The sequence below is a fragment of the Vidua chalybeata genome, chromosome 9 (assembly GCF_026979565.1).
Source record: "Vidua chalybeata isolate OUT-0048 chromosome 9, bVidCha1 merged haplotype, whole genome shotgun sequence".
Lineage (NCBI taxonomy): Eukaryota > Metazoa > Chordata > Aves > Passeriformes > Viduidae > Vidua > Vidua chalybeata.
The window spans coordinates 22,729,477-22,747,264 of record NC_071538.1 but is presented as its reverse complement, the minus strand read 5'-3'; the positions used below and the strand labels follow the sequence as shown (position 1 = coordinate 22,747,264).

Below are 17,788 nucleotides of genomic sequence, written 5' to 3'. Positions count from 1 at the left end.
ATTAACAATAAAAGGGTTGTGTGCATAGTTGGGATAAAAGGAAAAAACTGGAGTTTCAGTAAAGAAAATGAATTATCAGTGTCAGCATTTGGCCTCACAATTCCTACGAACAGGAGAAGTCAGTGTTCAATTAAAACTCCAGAAGGTGGTTTGTCACAAACCCCATGGACTGGAGCACAAGGGCTACTTCAGCTACTCTGCCATTACCTGCTGGGTTTGGAGACTGCAATAGCAATTGGCCAGCCACCAGAATTTCCTGTTATAGTGAAACAACCTGTGGTACCATGTAAAATTCGTTCCTAAAACCGAGGGCCATGAAGTTGGCTAAGCCCAGCCAATAGGTCCTTTGGCCAACTCTTCCCTTGTTCAGCTTTCTCATAGCCATGGCAGGAGACAAAAGATGAAGAGAAGAGGTTGGTAAGGCAAGTTCTGTGTAGGTATTTCACACTCATCTCAAAGAGACAATTTTCTATTCTGTCACTTGTGTGATTTTATTTTGTATGTACATAGACAGATTCCTTGAATCATCACATAAGTTATAAATTCCATTTTGTTTCCATGAACTGTGAGTCTCCCTGTGCCTGGGGCTGTCATGTGCTAACAAGAGACAGGAGGAGTGCCAGAGTGTCAGTCATTACAGACTCTTTCCATCTAGTTTACTCTTAACTAGGAGGGGCAAATGAGGAACAAGAGCTTAAATAAGGACAGCATATCCCTCCCACAGGGAACCAAGACAAAGCAGCCAGGTGGTAATGTTTGGATTTCAAAGCCAGGAAGGATTTTTAGAAGCAGAAATGGCTTGGTCAGGAAAGATAAAGTGATACACAGACACACCAGAGAGGTCTTGAAACACAGAGGCAGTGGGGAGGCAGTGGAAGCCTCTTCTTCTTCATTGGAAGAAACTAAAGTCTGTGCTTTTGGGGAATGGGAGGGGAAGGTCCCTGAGCACCAAAGCGGATCTCACAAAATCTCAAGGAAAATTCAACAATGAGGAAACGTAGGCAGAGAAATATATGTGTGTTTACTATTTCATATGGCTCTGTGTCTCTCTCGTGGTCATTAAAGTGAAGAATGGCTGCTTTTGAGACAGTTTGCAAAGTCTGTGCATTCCCTGATTCAGCTCTGTGGGATCCTGGAGAGAGAAATTGTCACTCAGATGTTGACTGTAACTGAGCTCTGGGAAAGAGTGTGTCAAAGCTGTGGGGTGTCAACAGCAGTTGCAGAGTCTAAGCCAGGGTCTCTCCTTTGAGAAGTAGAAGAGATTGCCTGGAGACCCAAGGCAGATAGGAAAACTTCAGAGTGTTTTTACGTGTAAGCAGACTGAGGCTTTGAGAGAGCCTCACAAGAGGTATAATCTAGGCTGTAGTATCTCAGTCTTTGAATTCTTACCTGTAGTAAAATGAAACTGAGTGAAAGAACACCAAGGCTTGCATATAGTGAGATAACAAGCAGGACCATTGGTGGCTCCACGCATTATCTGGCAAACACGTGCACACAAGCGAGTCGCAAAATGGAAGTCAGACCACGTACATCATCATAATTTGCACTAAACCCAGGAGTAATAATTCCCACCAGCAGACAGGCTGCTAGCTCAGGCTTAGTGCCATGCTACAGTAGCTACATAGCTGCTGACTGCTTGGGGCATGGGAGAGGGCAGCCCCTGGCTGCTTGCAGCGTGGTCAGGGTGACTCCCCCTGCAGCTGCCCCCGTGCTCCCTGTGCCTGAAGGACGCGGGTCGCTGGCTCTGTGTGCTCACAGGGCACCGTGGCCAGTGTGCACCAACAGCTTTCTAGCATGGAGGCAAAGCACAAGCTCCTCTGAGGCAATTTCAAAGGACTGAAATGCTCAAGAGGATAATGTGGAGCAAACTGATGCAAATGGTTCCTCTGCATAAACTGCAATTTTTGTAATTTGTTTAGGGAGCCAGGGGAGTGCATTTTGCTGTATGGTTTTGGTTTGCATAAATTCAGAAAGTGTTCTGAATTTATTTTTCTGGAAATATAACTTAAATGTTGAGAGGGAGGTGAAGGTTTTGTGATGAAAGGAAAATAATTTAATAGGAAAATGGGGGATTAATGTAGTGTCCATGTTCCAGACATACTAGTTCTGAAAATAGATGAACTGGTTAGATTGCCTTGTATGATATTTACATATGTAAATGAACATATAACTATCTATCAATATAAAATATTAGTGCATATTTACTGTATAATAATTAATTCAACTTTATAAGCAAATTAAGATTGCCTCAAATTTACATACAATGTGAAGAAAAGTCCCTTTATCCTCTGTAACTGCAGCATTTGGCAGATTCAGGAATAAATAATCTTTTGTGGCAAGGGTATGCCTTATCAAACATATGCAGATCAGTGCTAATTAATGCTAATTAAGGTTTCCTGTCTATCTAGCTGGAAAAACGTCCAAATGTTATGAAATCCAGTTAGTATGCCTATTACCCTAATTGTTTTATATGGGATGGTTCTTAATTAAAATATGTAAATTTACCTTAATTGCTATATACTAATAGAGGTTCATGTTATCTCACTAAAAATGACAAGATGGTGAGGAGGGGTACTTAAACAAATAATTCTGATACGTTTGTAAATAAATGACCTTTACTCAAAATTATTTTTAATTGGAAATTGGCAAAAGGAACATTTTGCCATCTATGTTTCTCTTTAGTTTTAAATAATGTCAGAATTTATGGTTCTTTGTTAATATAGATCTAGTGACATTGCAGCTTAATTAAGACTACTAAACAAGTCAACATTTTGTGTGTTTACTACATGTTTCAAAATTGTTTGCTAACCTCACATTGACCTTCAGAAATGTCATACTTTACAATTTTAATCTTTATTTTTGCTATTTTTTTTGTTTTGTGTTTTGATTTTTAGCTCTTTTAATCATATGGTTTTATTTGTGAAGTTTGATGTAGTGGTGTACTTTTGCTGGTGCCTGGTCTGTGCCTTTGCAGCAGAGAGGGGCTGGTGAGCTGCACCTCTTTGAGCTTCACCCATGACTGTAGGACAGGGACTTTGACCACCTTTGGGAGGATAGTTCCCATGTCTGCTGGGACATGACTGAGGCCCACACAGGTTTCCACATAAGCTCTTGTGTGGCTTCTGCCCAACACAGAAGCACTATTTGGACGATACTTTGTATGGCAGTTCATAGGTGTACAATATTGGCATTTTCTTTATAATTATCATGCCATTTCACACCCAGAGCAAACATTTTTCTCCTCTGATGTAAAGAATTTAATTGGAGAATCTGCTAATTTAGAGAACTGCCCTATAGTTGTAGCTTTTTTTAAAACACCTGGCACATTTTAGCTTGTATTATATGATATACATCATTAACGTAAACCTCACTTTGCAAAATCCATCTGAAAGTATTTCCTATTTTGCAGGATATTGTAACCAATGTTTCTCCAAGGATTGTGCGTGGAACTACTTCAGGTCCTCTGTATGGCCCAGGCCAAGGCTCTTTTCTAAACATTGAACTGATCAGCGAGAAAACAGCAGCTTATTGGTGTAAAAGCATTGCTGAACTGAAGGCTGACTTTCCAAACCATGTAAGTGCCACTTAATCATAAAGATGCAACATCCTTACTTGGAATCTCTAGTTTACAGGTCTATGAAACCCACATGTTCTATTGACATACAAGTACACTGTTAAAAACCAGTAAAGCCCATCCAAATAATATTTATGACAGAAAATTCTGTGGAATTGCTGTCATGCAGAGGACAGTCATGATTTTTTAATTAGGCTGATGTTTACTTTCAAATACATAATATCAAAGGAAAGAGTTGACTCAGCAGTTCTGTTGTGACTAATTTTGTGTTTAAGATCATATGTAATTTATAATAAGAATTGCCACTGTGAATTGAATTTGATCATAAAATGAATATGTGTTCTTTTCATTCTTAATGCAAATGTGAAAGATGCTTATAGTATTTTTATAAACAATTGAGTACTCTAGGTGAAAAAACCCAATACTTCACCACAAGGATAGAGTTTTGTTGGAGGCTCTTTGGCTGTGGGGAATATCTGTCTCTGCAAGGTAATAATCACAGCTGGGAGCAATGACACCAGCTAGCTGGCATAAATGGTTTTCAGCTACTGTTCTTGTGAATAAGGACAACGAGGTAGAAAGTAAAATTCTCCTCAATCATTATCTTGAATGGATAGAACTAGCAGTTGCAGAGCCTGCATATCTTCTATCTTGAAGTTATTACCTCCATGCTTCAACTATGAGCAAAGTAAGTGAACATTTCTGAATATATTAAGACATGAAGATAATCAAGAGATTTTTTTTCTTATTCCTGGTGTTTAAATGTGCACATCAGCAAATATGAAAGTGTTTAAACATTTCATATTGACAGTACGAGTGCTGCATGTTTAAAATCCTACTTCCCTGTGAGTGGACTGTGTGTTTCTTCGCTGATATTCTCGTCACTTTATTTACTGTGACTGAGCTTCACCATAATGAAAGCATGAACTCAAAGATAATATCCTATTCCCTAATTTTGATTTTTACATCCTTTGTAAAAGTCCTGGATATTGCATGCAGGCAGACTGTTGGCCATTTCTGCTGCGGGAATGCTATCCCACTGCAGTCTTCACCAAAAATCCCTCACAGCACTTTATGCCTGAGATCAAACCATTCTCTTCTATGAGGAAAAGCATTAGCAGCATTTCAAAAGGAAGATTTGAATTTTCTGAGACCTAGCGTTGTGTGTGGGATGAAGAAGTCCCACTCTTCCAGAGTTCCTGGGGTGAACATCTTCTGATCATCCCTCATTATATGTGAGTTATTACTTTGAGAATGTGAATTCCGTTTCTGCATGTTGGCTATGGCTGCTACTGTGGCATCTTTGAGGTTGGTAATGCCTGCGTGGGCATAGGGGAAGCAGCACCCAGCAGTAGACCTTGGCATTGCTTACAGGGATTTTTAAAACATGCCTGTGAACTCATCTAAGAACTGTCATATAATTATAATGGTAAATTTGTTGCTAACTGAAAACAGAATTTTGTTCAGAGGAGAAATCTCTTGGTGCTTATTTTGAGATATTCTGTATAATTACAGCTCGCAGAATTTTCTTCACCCAATTGCTGTTCACTCCTCTAGAAAGGGTTTTTCAACATTGTATCTCTTATTAAAACCAAAACCAATTTCTGAGAACTGTTTACATAAACTTAATTAATGAGCAAAGAATGACATTTTCTGCTCAAATGAAGGCCAAACAGATGAGGGCACAAGTGATTGCAATAAAAAAAACGTATTTTACTAAGGCAAATTTTAAAAGCAAATCAAAAGTTGCACATAATTACGTTTGCTGTGAAATACAAGTAAGTCAGAGTAAGATTTACCTTACAGATGAAAAGGATATGAGCAAAATAGCCACCTCTCTAGAAAATGATCCCACAACAGCATTCTATCTTGTGCCATTGGGAAGAAGCAAACCATAAAGGGCAGCTAAATTCCCCCAACAGAGGCTAGGATGTAAACTGAATTATGTAATGTGTTGTGCAGAAGAGGACCACCTATCACAGCTTCGTGGGCAATGACACTTAACTGTGGCATTTTGCCTTTATAAATCAGGAACTAGCATCTCTCTTGTGCTGTCTTCAACCCCTGTAGTGGGTGGCCTCATTCTTTGTCTCTTCTGTCTTCTGATTCTTGTTTGTAGCTTGCAAATATCTCTGACTGGCAGTCTTTCCCTTTCTGCTCTTCTATTAGCTCCTCCCTTTGACCCCAAATCCACTTCAAGTGGATGAGGGAGAAGCTGCCACCACCACCAGAAACTTGCTTCAGTGCCACCAGCAGCAAATAAAATATTGTAAGGGTCCAAGCAGAGGAGAAAGCATAAGGTGTCTGGATTTTGTATGTTACCTGGTAAAGTATTATCAAAAGCTGCTTACTGGGGCCAACCTACCACAGGTGGGAAATGCATAAATGTCAGTTCATAACTGGGCCATAAAGTGCTTTAGTTAGTGGGATGAAAGAACTAACACTGATGTCACAACAAGTCCCACTTTTATATTTTATTCACCAAGGAAATACCTGATTATATGGTGTATTGGTGTACTTTTCAGCCAAAACGTGGCTGAAAAAATGACAGAGTATGGTACATTCCAGAAATTAGTTTACCTAGGAAATATAAATTCAGCCAAGTAGAACTCACCTAATGATATGAACAGGAATTAAAACGGTGCAGAAAAAAAATTGCTTTTATGTTAGCAAATGTCTACCAAATTTAATCATTGGGAAGTGGCTGAGAAAGTTGGGGAAACAAGTTGTAAAGCCTGGGAGAAGAACTTACTGCTTAAATTTTATATTCACATACTTGACAATAGCTACAATTTGGCCATTATCTGTGCTGGGAACTGTGAATACTGGTGGTGGCAGTATGTCTTGGTGACCTGGTAAAGCAAGGAGCTGTAATCTGTTTAGCGTTTGAACTGAGGAGAATAAGCTTGAAAAGAGCAAGGTTTGAAAATAGTAAAATACTCCTCTGCAGAAAAATGTACACCAAGGTTACACTAAGAGGGGATGAACGCAATTTCCAAATAGTCTTTCTACACCTTCTTATAACTGGTGCCCTATAGATGATAATAAGGTAAGCAAATCAATTAAAAACCTCAATATGCAAATTAGTTTGGGTCTGGGTACATGCAGGAGGTCACAGCAGTACAAATAAGGGCTTTGACAGGACACTCCATGAAATAGATTGCAGGGGAAATGTCATTCCCTACCAGAATAAAAGAAGTCCATCACAAACAAGCAAATGTCCAAGAAATTTGTACCACAAGAAAGAACTGGGATCTTGAAAGAAGATGCCAAATTTAATATTTTTTTAATATTGCTATGTTAGTATACTCAAGTCTTAAAAGTAAGTTTTTGGCCTCCTAGCTCAACACAAATGAGTTTGATCTCCTGCATGACTCCAGGGAATGTGCATAGGATACCAGATTGTCAGCTGTGACACTGAATCTGTGATTCAGATATCAGTGTCATGATGCGTTGAATTGAGAAACCTCTTCTGCTAGAAACAGCAAGTACTCGTGGACCCCCAAACTAAGCTGAAAACTCTTGTCTTAATGTTTGTTCTGCTGCTTGTGGAATGTTGCTGACAGTCTCTCTGACAGTTACTCAGCAGAGAGCAGCTTTTCAGGGCTGAAGCTGTTAAAGATGTATTTTTGTTCAACATTTTGTTCAGAATGTCCCAGGAACACCTGCTGGGAGTAGCCCTGCTAGAGAGTGTGTGAGAACAGATCACTGGATCCCAGGCTGGTAACCATCTTCTTTGTAGCATTGTGGGGGTTTTTTGCTGGTTTTGGATTTGTTTGGGTTTTTTTTAATCTCCTGGAATGGTGCAATTAGTTTTTATATTATGAATTTTTTTTTTCTAGAAGCATGAAATAAGGTTGCTGGTTTTGTTTGGATTTGGTCTTTGTGGGTTCTTGGTTTGATATATATATTTTTTTTTAATTTAGATAACAAATCCAGATTTGGTTTAATTCTACCCTGTGAGGATAGGAGAGGATAAAGGGCTACAGAAGAAGAAAAATCTTAACAGGCATATATGAGTGCATTGCTCCTGCAAATAAATTTTGTTGCAGAACCATGCAACGTTCAAAGAAATGAAGTTATAAGGTAAATAGAAATAGACCTGCATCAGTTATTTGAATATTTTGCATGGGGAGGTTAGATTGGTTTGCCAGTTTGACCCCTGAAGTGTCCTACATATCAATCTTGTGTTGGACCAGCTCAGGTTTTAAAAATAGGTTTCGTCTACAGACTGGGAACAACATTAATCTATTTATTTAAACATTTTTCCTCACTAAGTCTGCACTAATAGTAGACCCTGTAATCTGGTTACTTAGAGGGATTGACCAGAATATCTAAAAGTGCTGTAGATCTCCTTCGAGACTTAAAATTAAGGTACATTAGGTGGAAAACTTAAGATACAGAGGACTCATAGGCTTCACACCTTTACTGTGAGAAGGTCAAAGTTGGATTTCTCACTAGAGGTATTAGTAATAATTTATTTTTTCAGGTATTATTATAGCTTTTGCTTTTAATGAGTATTTAGAGGCCTGTGGGATGTTGTACATAATATTTGCATTTTGAGACACCAGTCACAGACTTGCTTCAGATTATGAAAAGCAATAGTTTTGCTCTTCCTAGGCCTAGTAGATGGCTTTACCTTTCCATCACAGAGAAATGATACTTTGTACTCCAAATACCTACTAAGTTGTATCTCCATATCATAAATCTTATGTATCTTGACAAGCTCAGCACCTACCATCTTGGAATAAAGCATTTCTACACAATCAGGTAGGGCCATGCCCATGTGGACCTCACTTGGTACCAGCATCAACCCATCATCTTAATGGGGAGGGGACGTTCTGTGCATTCTCAGGCTTATCAGAGGACTTTGCTGAAGGTCCAGACGCTTGTCCATGTGACCTGGAAAGGACAGAGCGCAAGGGGAGAGAAGCACAAGCTGGGCTGCCTAGAAGCCTGCACACTCCCAGAAGTGCAGAAGAGCTACCTGGGTTGTTTGATCTGAATTTTGGGCCCACAAATCACATGAAAAAAGCTCCAGAAGTTGTTATTGCTGCAGCTTAAACTTCCCAAAGCCAGCCATCATGGATGCTTGGTAGGCGGTGAAAAAACCCACACAGCAGTTGTTAAATTCACCATATGGAAAAGATCCCTTTCACTACAGAAAACTGGCAGTAGGCCCATTCCCTTAACATCAGAGGAAATCCTAGCTGAAAAGGGAAGGTGAGGTTGGAATAAGGCACTCACACTCATTGCCAGGAATGAAACCACTTGGCCCTAGAGATTGTGGAGCACAAGAATGGCCATAACTCCTCCATTTCCAGTGACTACTGTGGTGGGTAGGAAGGAAGAGATCTTGGAACACATGACCACATCTCCTTTTTCTCTTTGTCATTCACCACAAGAAAAAGGAAGGATGAAAAACAGTAAAGAAAAATGCTTCCCAAAAAAGAGAAGGAAAAAAGCTGCCCCAAAAGAACAGCAGACACATTGACAACATACCTCTACATGTTCCAGGGAAGCTTTCACTTTTCCCCCGTCCTGAGGGTGTCCCCATTGCTCCTGATCCTGGTTCAGCTCTTTGTGAGCCAGCAGGATGCATTTTTCCTATGTTCAGTCTAAGGAGGAATTCAGCAAGAAGTCTGATTTATACAGTGAACAAAACCAGAGGCTAGTAACAGAAATGTTGATGTGTTGTGTCTTCAAGATCACATTTGCTTATAGGAAGGAAATTTTTTTGGAAAGGCTCTTCCACAACATATAAAATCTGCTTAAACCTCACATTACCTGAATCTTAATAGAGATGGGTCTGAGCTAAAAAATACAGTGGTGTAAATTTTCATTCCTTGACCCTTAGGTGTTAGTAAAAAAAAAAAAAAAAGAGAAAATACAGGAAAATTGTCATCTATCATCTCATCTACCAGCATGTTTTGATAGTCATGTTTGCTATAGCAGAACTGCTTCAGCCTTGAAAAGTAGCAGAGAAGTGGTGTGGAGTCAATGTAATATTTCTTTTCTGGGAGAGATCTGGGGAACTACAGGCTTAACATCTTTTATCCTGGTATGCAGAAATTCAGGTGATAAAAGTGAGCTAGGATTTCCAGAAATATTTGGTAGGGTCCTTCACTGAGGAATTTGAAAGAAATTAAGTTATTGTAAGATTAGAGGAAGAAACCTACATGGATAAATAACCAGTTAAACATAGGAAACAATGTTAAGGAATAAATAGCCAATTTTCACAATGGATAGAGAGCTGCAGGAAAATTCTTTAGGGATCTGTACTATGTTCTGTGCTATTTAAAATGTTTATTAACAATCTGGAAAAGAGAGAAAATTTTAAGAATGTAAACTTTGCTGATGTTATGTAGGGAGATAAGGATGAGAGCTGACAAAAAGGTTTGTGGAGAATCTTGCATTACTGATTGACTTGCCAATGAACTGCCAGGGAAAAGAAATGCGACTAGTATGCAGATGAGAAAAAGCCAATGATAAATTTATATGTACAGTGAGTGATTTCAAGCTAGCTATACTAGGGTTACAGTAAGAGAGCACTATGAAAATCTCAGCTTAATGCTGAATAACATTGAAATAAAGCTTATCAAACACAGCATTTCTAGGAAAGGAAGAACACAAAGCAAAACCCATCACTATGTCAGCTGATTCTTTTTTTTTTTTTTTTTCCCTTCACATTTTGAATACACTTTGTGGTTCACATCTTGCTGGGTTGGAACCAGAAGGGTGATAGGTGGAAATGAGTGATAGGAGATTCTTCACCACATGGCTTGGCAGCTGTGGAGCTCATACTCATGGGGCATTGCCAGTCCCAGAGGTACACACAGGCTGAGAAAAACATACTGGAGAAACTATCTGAAAGCATCACCTCTGACTCAGGCAATTCTTAAAAGCTGGGCAAGTTTTTTTGGGAAATACTACTGTGAGCTTGCCCTAGGGAGCTGCTGCTGGTGCACGTGGGAGAAGGGGCACTGAGCTGTGTAACACATTCCTGGGGATTTACAGTCAGTGCACAAAGAGGAGCTCTTAGGTTTGCACCCAGGATCAGAAGCTCTCTCTGCCTCCCAGTCCTGTCTCAACCTTTGGACCATTGTTCCTGTATTACATTTTGACAACCTGATTAGCATGTAACTACATTACTTGAACAGAAGCTGAGATATAGATATATTTTGTACTAGTCTGAAATTATGTGCTAAGGGGTTTGTAATTCAAATACTACTTTCAATTTACTAAGATTTACTGCATTTCCAGAGGGTCGCCTCAGACAATCCTACATACAGTAATACAAGAAAATCTGCTAAAAATTTACAGTATTTGATCATGCATGTTCAAATGACCACACAGTACATGTCATGATGTTTGATGCCAACTGCACAATATTCACACAGTGTTGGTTTTTTTATTCTAAATTTTTTCAAAAATATGATTGTTAATCTGGCAAAGAAGTGGAAAGAAACACATACTCTGGCCATCAATTTGAGAGAATTTTATTTTAGGAAAGCACATATCTCTTGCTGGAAACTGGAATTCGTAACTAAAAATAGAACCACATGGTAATTTCAGTGAGATTTTTACAATCAGTTTATGATTCAGATGTACATGTTTGTGGTGACAAATTAGGACTTTGAGGAAAAATGTGAGGTCTTTTATGTTTTGCACTTGGAAACTACTGCTTTGTTGAGAAACTGTGTTGAGAACTAGTTTAGTGCAGAACTGTACTTTCTTCCTAGACATGTTATAAAGCCATGCCTTATTTTGTTTTACTATTACAGCTAAGGTTTGAAAACTAGTGAGTAGTTCAGTAAGGCAGAAGACTATTTGTACATATGCTAAGAATATACTTTTGATTTAAAAAGTGACTTATTGATCCCTGGGAAATATAAAAATTCACAGTTCTTTGTGGACTATGAACACATCTTTAAAACTTTAGCCTTGGGGTAAAGAAGTAGGAGAAAATCAAAGCATTTTCTGAAATACTTCACCAACCATCTCCTAGAAAATGACCCAATCTGCTTGATTATTGGAAAAGACAAATTCCTTAATGGCTAGCATCAGCTGAAGCTGCTTCAGGATGTGCTTTGGCAGTTGCTGCTAAAAATTCCTTTCTGCAGAGATATGTGAGCGCTCATTTTGAGTATTGACAAAGGAAATGCCCTAAACATAAAGACAGTATGATTAAAAAGATATTTCTGGAATGTAATTCTGCTGACAGTGACATGAAGAGTTGCATATTTCTGTTCATCTTATTAAAGTGTGAACATGCAGACTATTATTTAGAGGGAAAAGACAATCTTTTAAAAATCCCAATTGTTTTATCAGTTTGGTGAGTTACTGTGTGTACAATGGAGTGCTTCAAAATGATCTGTGTGATCTGGTTGGGTATCAGGAGTGTAGATTGTAGAAATGTCCTCCACAAACTGCAACAAAAGAAATAGCATCATGTGTTAAACCCCCTGTATGCTCAGATATCCATTTCGCCTCCTCAATCTGTGCTTAAAATAGCAGTAACAACCTTGGTGCAGGGCATTTCCTGGAGATTAATAACTGGCCAGGGTTAATGGCCCTCAGCAGTGCCTCAGGCCATCAACTCCTCCCAGTCAGTCATTACTCCCTGGGAAATGCCCTTTTCTGGGTAGTTATTGTTTTAATATTAAGATCTAGATGCCATTGGATGGAGATAAAATGACCTTGTGGCAATCTTGCAAAATCAATGTTAAAATAAAGGCAAAATTCTAAAATTGTTAAGTCAACAACCCATCAAAATTAAAATCTAAGGTTTGTAAAAATGACAACATTCTGCTAGTCTGATTACCTGTGCAAAATATATATCCCCTAAATATGTCTTCCTAATTTCCATAGGCACTTGGCTAAATTATAGAATTCAGTCTTTTAAAATGCACAGCACCTTTGACATTCATTTTACTGTCTGTGATATGATTTTAGTCTCTTATGAAGCACTGAGTGTATGTGATTTAGATAATTCTGCTTTTTCATCTTTTATATTACAAGATTTGTATTACAATAATGATAGGAAAACAAATGTATACATGACCAAAGTAGTAAGTGTATGCTGTTCCTGTAGCCCATATTCTGTATATTCTGTGATGTGGTTTACATTTTAGGCATTCTGCTAGAGCTCTAATGAAGAAAAATATGAAGGCTAGGTCTATATTTAAAAGGCTTGCTCACATACTTATGTAGGCTAGGAATACTAAAAATAAAATGGCATCTAACTGCTGTCCTGGCAGAACCTAGTGTAGATGCAGTTCTACCAGCAAACTGTTTATTTTTGCTCAGAAGCAAGTGCGGCGTTTGCTGCTCTGAACTGTGCCGGTAGTAGGAGAGCTGGCTCTCTGCAGACGTGTTCTAGCTCAGACAGGAAAGGCAGAGGCACATGCTTGAATCTATCACAATTAGAGCCAGCTCTTCAGTATGATTGACAGCAGCTGGACTATATCCCAGCCTCCTGTGCTTTCTGGGGAGGGGGGCTAGGGAAAGATCTTAAATTCTGAGTGAAATGTGGGAATGAAGTGTTCCAAGATGTTTTTTCTTTTCTTTATCTACCAAGAGGAACATGTAGATTAGCAGAATTCTTAGTGGGCTCTGAAGTGATCTTATTCTACACCCTCATACTGCTGCTCAATAGCTTCTAAACTTTTTATGCACATTGTGTTTAAGAACTACAACCATAAACTTTTACATAGTCTTCATTACTAAACTTCTCATACCTGTCACAATTCCATATTCTAGATCTCAACTCACCCTGTTTTATATTTTAATTATTTTGTTTGATTGGTTTTTGTTTTTTTGTTTAGGTTTGGTTTGGTTTTGGTTTGTTTTTTGTTTTGTTGTTTTTTTTTTTTTGTTTTTGTTTTGTTTTTTTTTGTTTTTTTTTTTTTTTGGGGGGGGGGGGTTTGTTTTTTGGGGTTTTTTTGGTGTTTTTTTTTGGTTTCTGTTTGGTTTTTTTTTTGTTCTAATGAACTGTGCTTAAAGGAGCAACTGCTAAACATGCAAAATGAAGTGGCCAGCAGGATCCAAAAAGCAATCTTGTTCTCTTCATACAGTCTTAGTCTAATACACGGTTGTGTGCACACAGACATGCCAACCAATTACCAAGGGATAGCAAATTGCAGTGTGTCAGTGTGGTAACTACCCCTGTTGGGAACTTGCAGCAAATACAGCCTGATTCAACTTAATATGAATTTCTTCAATTTTGGGCATGGCAAACTAGCCTTACCTCCTATTTTCTGAGGTTTGAAAGAGCACTAGAGCAGCCACCAGCTGCAGGTGTGCTCATGGGTAGGTAACTCATAAATCAGCAGTAACCTGTTTGTGTGTTGAAACCTTGTATGCAGAGCTAGTGGAGATGGTCTTTTGAGTGTTGAAGGAAGTGTGTGACAGTAAGTACTTATTTACTGAACACTTAAACCCAAATAAATATTTTAAAGGCCTGTTTAACAGAGACTAAATACATCCTTTGTTGTGAGCCACATAGATAAAATGTAAACTAAGAAACCAGCAGAGATCTTTTCTCTCCTGTTTCCTGCCACTACACTTCCCAGTCTCACAAATCTAAGGGATAATGTTTTTTCACAGGTTATTTTTACATCTTTCTCACATTTTAAAGTGCAGGCTTCCTAATCTATTTCAAATTTAATTTTCTTTTACTTCTTTTTATGTTTAATATTTTTTTTATGAAATTGTAGTTACATTGATTTTTCTGTCATAATAGCTAATTTAAGTCTTATATTTGGAAAAAAATATATTGAAGCTCTATTCATAAATTTCAGGGCAGCATTTATAAAAATCTGCTTCACTTTTCTTGCAGTGTAATATGATATGATAGACTTATTCTTAGCTACACCATTCTTGGCCACCTAGGCATTTATGCTCTCTCTCTACAACTGTATTAAAATCTGAATATGCTTGCAGAATGTTTCATTTAAGTTATACACAGCTCAGATGAGAGTATCTAGAGATTGTGAGATTTTATAGGTACCCCAAATTCTTACCTGTGTGCGTCTTAAAGCAAAGGGTGGGCATTAAAAATGTACATGTGTTATATTTGCATTCTCTCAATGTCTCTCTCAGCACACCTCTGGTTCCTAGTAGGACTTTTGCTTTGATTTTGCCAAAGGCATCCACACTTCACATGACTTATTTTTGATTTATCTTTTTGGGAACACACATGCTCACAGCTGAGACATTGATAAAAATCTCACCAACATTAGGTGTTTCATTTGAATAATCATTTGAATGAGGCTATAAGGCTGTAGAAAATTCAATGCATTTTAATTTTAAAGTGTCCAATCACATAGCAGTATGCTGAACAAGTTAGGTAACAATTTTATTAAACTTCCAAATACACAGTGAAAATAGTAAGGCCTCTTTCATCTCAGCATCTTCACATGAGCTTCCCTAAAATATGAAGAGGTTGGTCAAACTGGCTGTTGAGGAAGAAAGATTAGTCAGAAGGTAACTGCCAATTTACAGCCCTTAATTTTGTATCTTCTGTGCTGCTGGAGTGTAGCCAAAAAGCTACTTGGGTCATCAGACATAGCAGCTAGCTAGCTACTTAAGTAAATTCTAATGTCTGTATAGAAAAAAAGCTACCCACTCATGAGATTTTTCTGATCATATCACAGATGGGAGCACTGCAGACCTGCCATCAGGATGTTCAGTGCATAGTGGCACTGTTGTTCGCTGGATTTTTGGCCTGGCTGGGAAGTACCAGGGGATGATAGGACATATATATGAATAGATCAATAGAAAACATGGATTTTCATCTTCATGTCTTGAAAAGTTCTGGGCCTGACAGAAAGAAGAGTTTCTGTCTTTGATAATGGACTACTTTATTATAATTTTCACTGCAGAATTATTTATATATGAACATTTTTTTTTTTTCCAAATAAAAGATTCTGGTGCGGATGGATCCCACTGGTCTTGCTTTGGCCATTGTAAAGATAGCATGTTTTTAGCCCTGTGAACTGCAGATTATCTCTGATCATGAGGTGAGCCCACACCATTGATCAGGCAGGTTTGGGACTGTGAAGAAGCTCTCCTCTAAGAAGCTTAGACCAATACCTAAGGAAATAGTATTTATGTACTATTTATATATATAGTATTAAAAATACTATATATAACACAAATAGTATTTAGGGACTGATAGGTCTCCCCCATGCAGCTGGCATTTAAAGCCACCAGATATCCTGAAGATAGGACAAGCCTTATAACCTGTTCCTACACATATTAACTACCACACCCTCACCTCTCAGTGCAGCATAACTGAAGAGTGGTTTGTGCAAAATCAGGTAAATTATCACTGATTTTCAGAATATCACTATGAGGATAATGGTGCACAGAGAGAGAGTGGGTGAGTTGTGGAGGATGCAACCTGGCTGACAAAATCATTTAGTCCTTCCAAGCATCCCTCTGGCACCAGCAATGTCACATGATGAAGTAGATCACGGGGCTCTGAAGTGTAAAAAGGGAGGGGTTTTTCTCTCTGGTCTCTGAGTCACAATTTTCTCCTCTACTAGCACTGATACTGCCAGCTTTCTTGAGCCTTCAAAATCCAAGGAAGTGAATTAAAAGAAGCCCTGGGAACAAGAGAAGAGACACGATGGACTTCTCAGAGATGCTAAAAGACAGATTTGACCTGGGGAATTGCTAGCTGATGGAGTGTAGGGGTTAGGAAACTGTGATGAAGTTATTCATTCTGTATTTTGTCTCTTTATATTTTCTGCTGAACTTGTTTTATAATAGTTAAGCAGCTTTGCTGCTGAGTAACTGGGGAAATGTATCTGTATATATCTAGAGGCAGCCAAGGTCTGGAAGGGATCTTAGGGTTCCTTTCAGTCAACAGCTGCTCATTTCCTCCATGGGAACAGCCTACATGCCTTGAACATCTTTGTCTCCAGTTGGCTTCCCCTCTCAGAGGGGCACCCTGCAGAGAGTTGCCTCTATTATTGTGAAAATAAAGAGCAACAATTAGCAAGGTGCTCAAAGAACTGTAGTTAACAGGACTTTGTGTATCTGGGCTGAGAATTTGATAAGAGAAAAATTTCTAAAGGTGGAGAAAAAAATTCACAAATTTGTGTAGCCTTTTGCCAGCCTTGTTTTTCTTATGTGGTCTTGAGAATCAATAATGTGTCAGCACCCTGGTGAAAAGCTTTTGCTACAGGTCATAGCATGTGTCTGAAATATCATAGAATTAGATATATCCTTTTTCTGTTAGTTTCTCCAATAATGTATTGGTCTCCTCTGCTTTCTCTTTATATTAAATCAGCGTGGAAAGCACAGAAATACAGCAGGGGCATGCCAATTCCACAAGCGCTTGCAGGCATTGTTAGAAAGAAATACTGCCAAAAATTAGTATCTGTCTTTACTCTTCTCTTGGATTCAGCCTTTATTTCCATGCACTCATGTATTTGTTTTCACTCATTATCAAAGAGACTAAAGGTTGAACTAGGTCCCCTATTAAAAATAAAATCCCAGATATTCTATCAAATTTCCAGGGAAGTCTTTAGCCACATAGGTAATTTTCAATATAATATGAAGGGTTTACCTGAAGTACTGAAATTTTCAACAGTCTGTCATAAAATGGACATCTTCTAGTCATGTTAAATATTTGAGCTTCCCTGAAGTGCTCTATACAGATGCTATATTCTCTTTCATTGTACATATGCTTTGGGGAACTCTTATTCCATGGTTCCCTTTTCACTGTTCAGAAGTTACCACATCTTAATAAGAGTGCCCTGAGTCATGAGGGATGCATCAGATCTTTTTTTTTTTTTTTTTTTTTTTTGACCATTCACCTTTTTTTTCAGTTGCTATGCGAACTAGCAGGATTCTCATTAGGTCACTTTTCATTTTCATTTATGCACATTTCCATGTCTGTGATGTGTGACTGTGCATTTCTGTGTAAGCAGGGCCAAGGTAGCTCCCCTGGTAGTGCTGACACAGTGCTGAGTCTGACATGGTAGAGGGGCACTTACAAAACCAGATCCCTTGTTTTCTACAGGTGCAGCAAGTTTTTACATGCAACCTGTTTAGCCTTCTGCTCCCATCAAAGACACAGTTTGTGTTATTTTACAAAGAAAAAGGTTTGTTCATGACCTTTGGGTTTTGTTTGTATGAGGGTGTTAGAACCTAACAACTCTAGGCCTGATTTTGAAGTGATAGCCCACTGTACTCACTGAA

The 17,788-nt window shown here is 38.5% G+C and overlaps 1 protein-coding gene across 1 annotated transcript in view; it reads left to right on the top strand.

The window, feature by feature from the left end:
- Positions 1-17,788, top strand: part of DPYD (dihydropyrimidine dehydrogenase) — a 339,118-nt gene that overhangs the window by 204,068 nt on the left and 117,262 nt on the right. Inside the window, exon 14 of the mRNA XM_053950943.1 lies at positions 3,410-3,574. Within this exon, the coding sequence (XP_053806918.1) occupies positions 3,410-3,574 (165 nt within the window). The remainder of the gene's footprint in view (positions 1-3,409; positions 3,575-17,788) is intronic.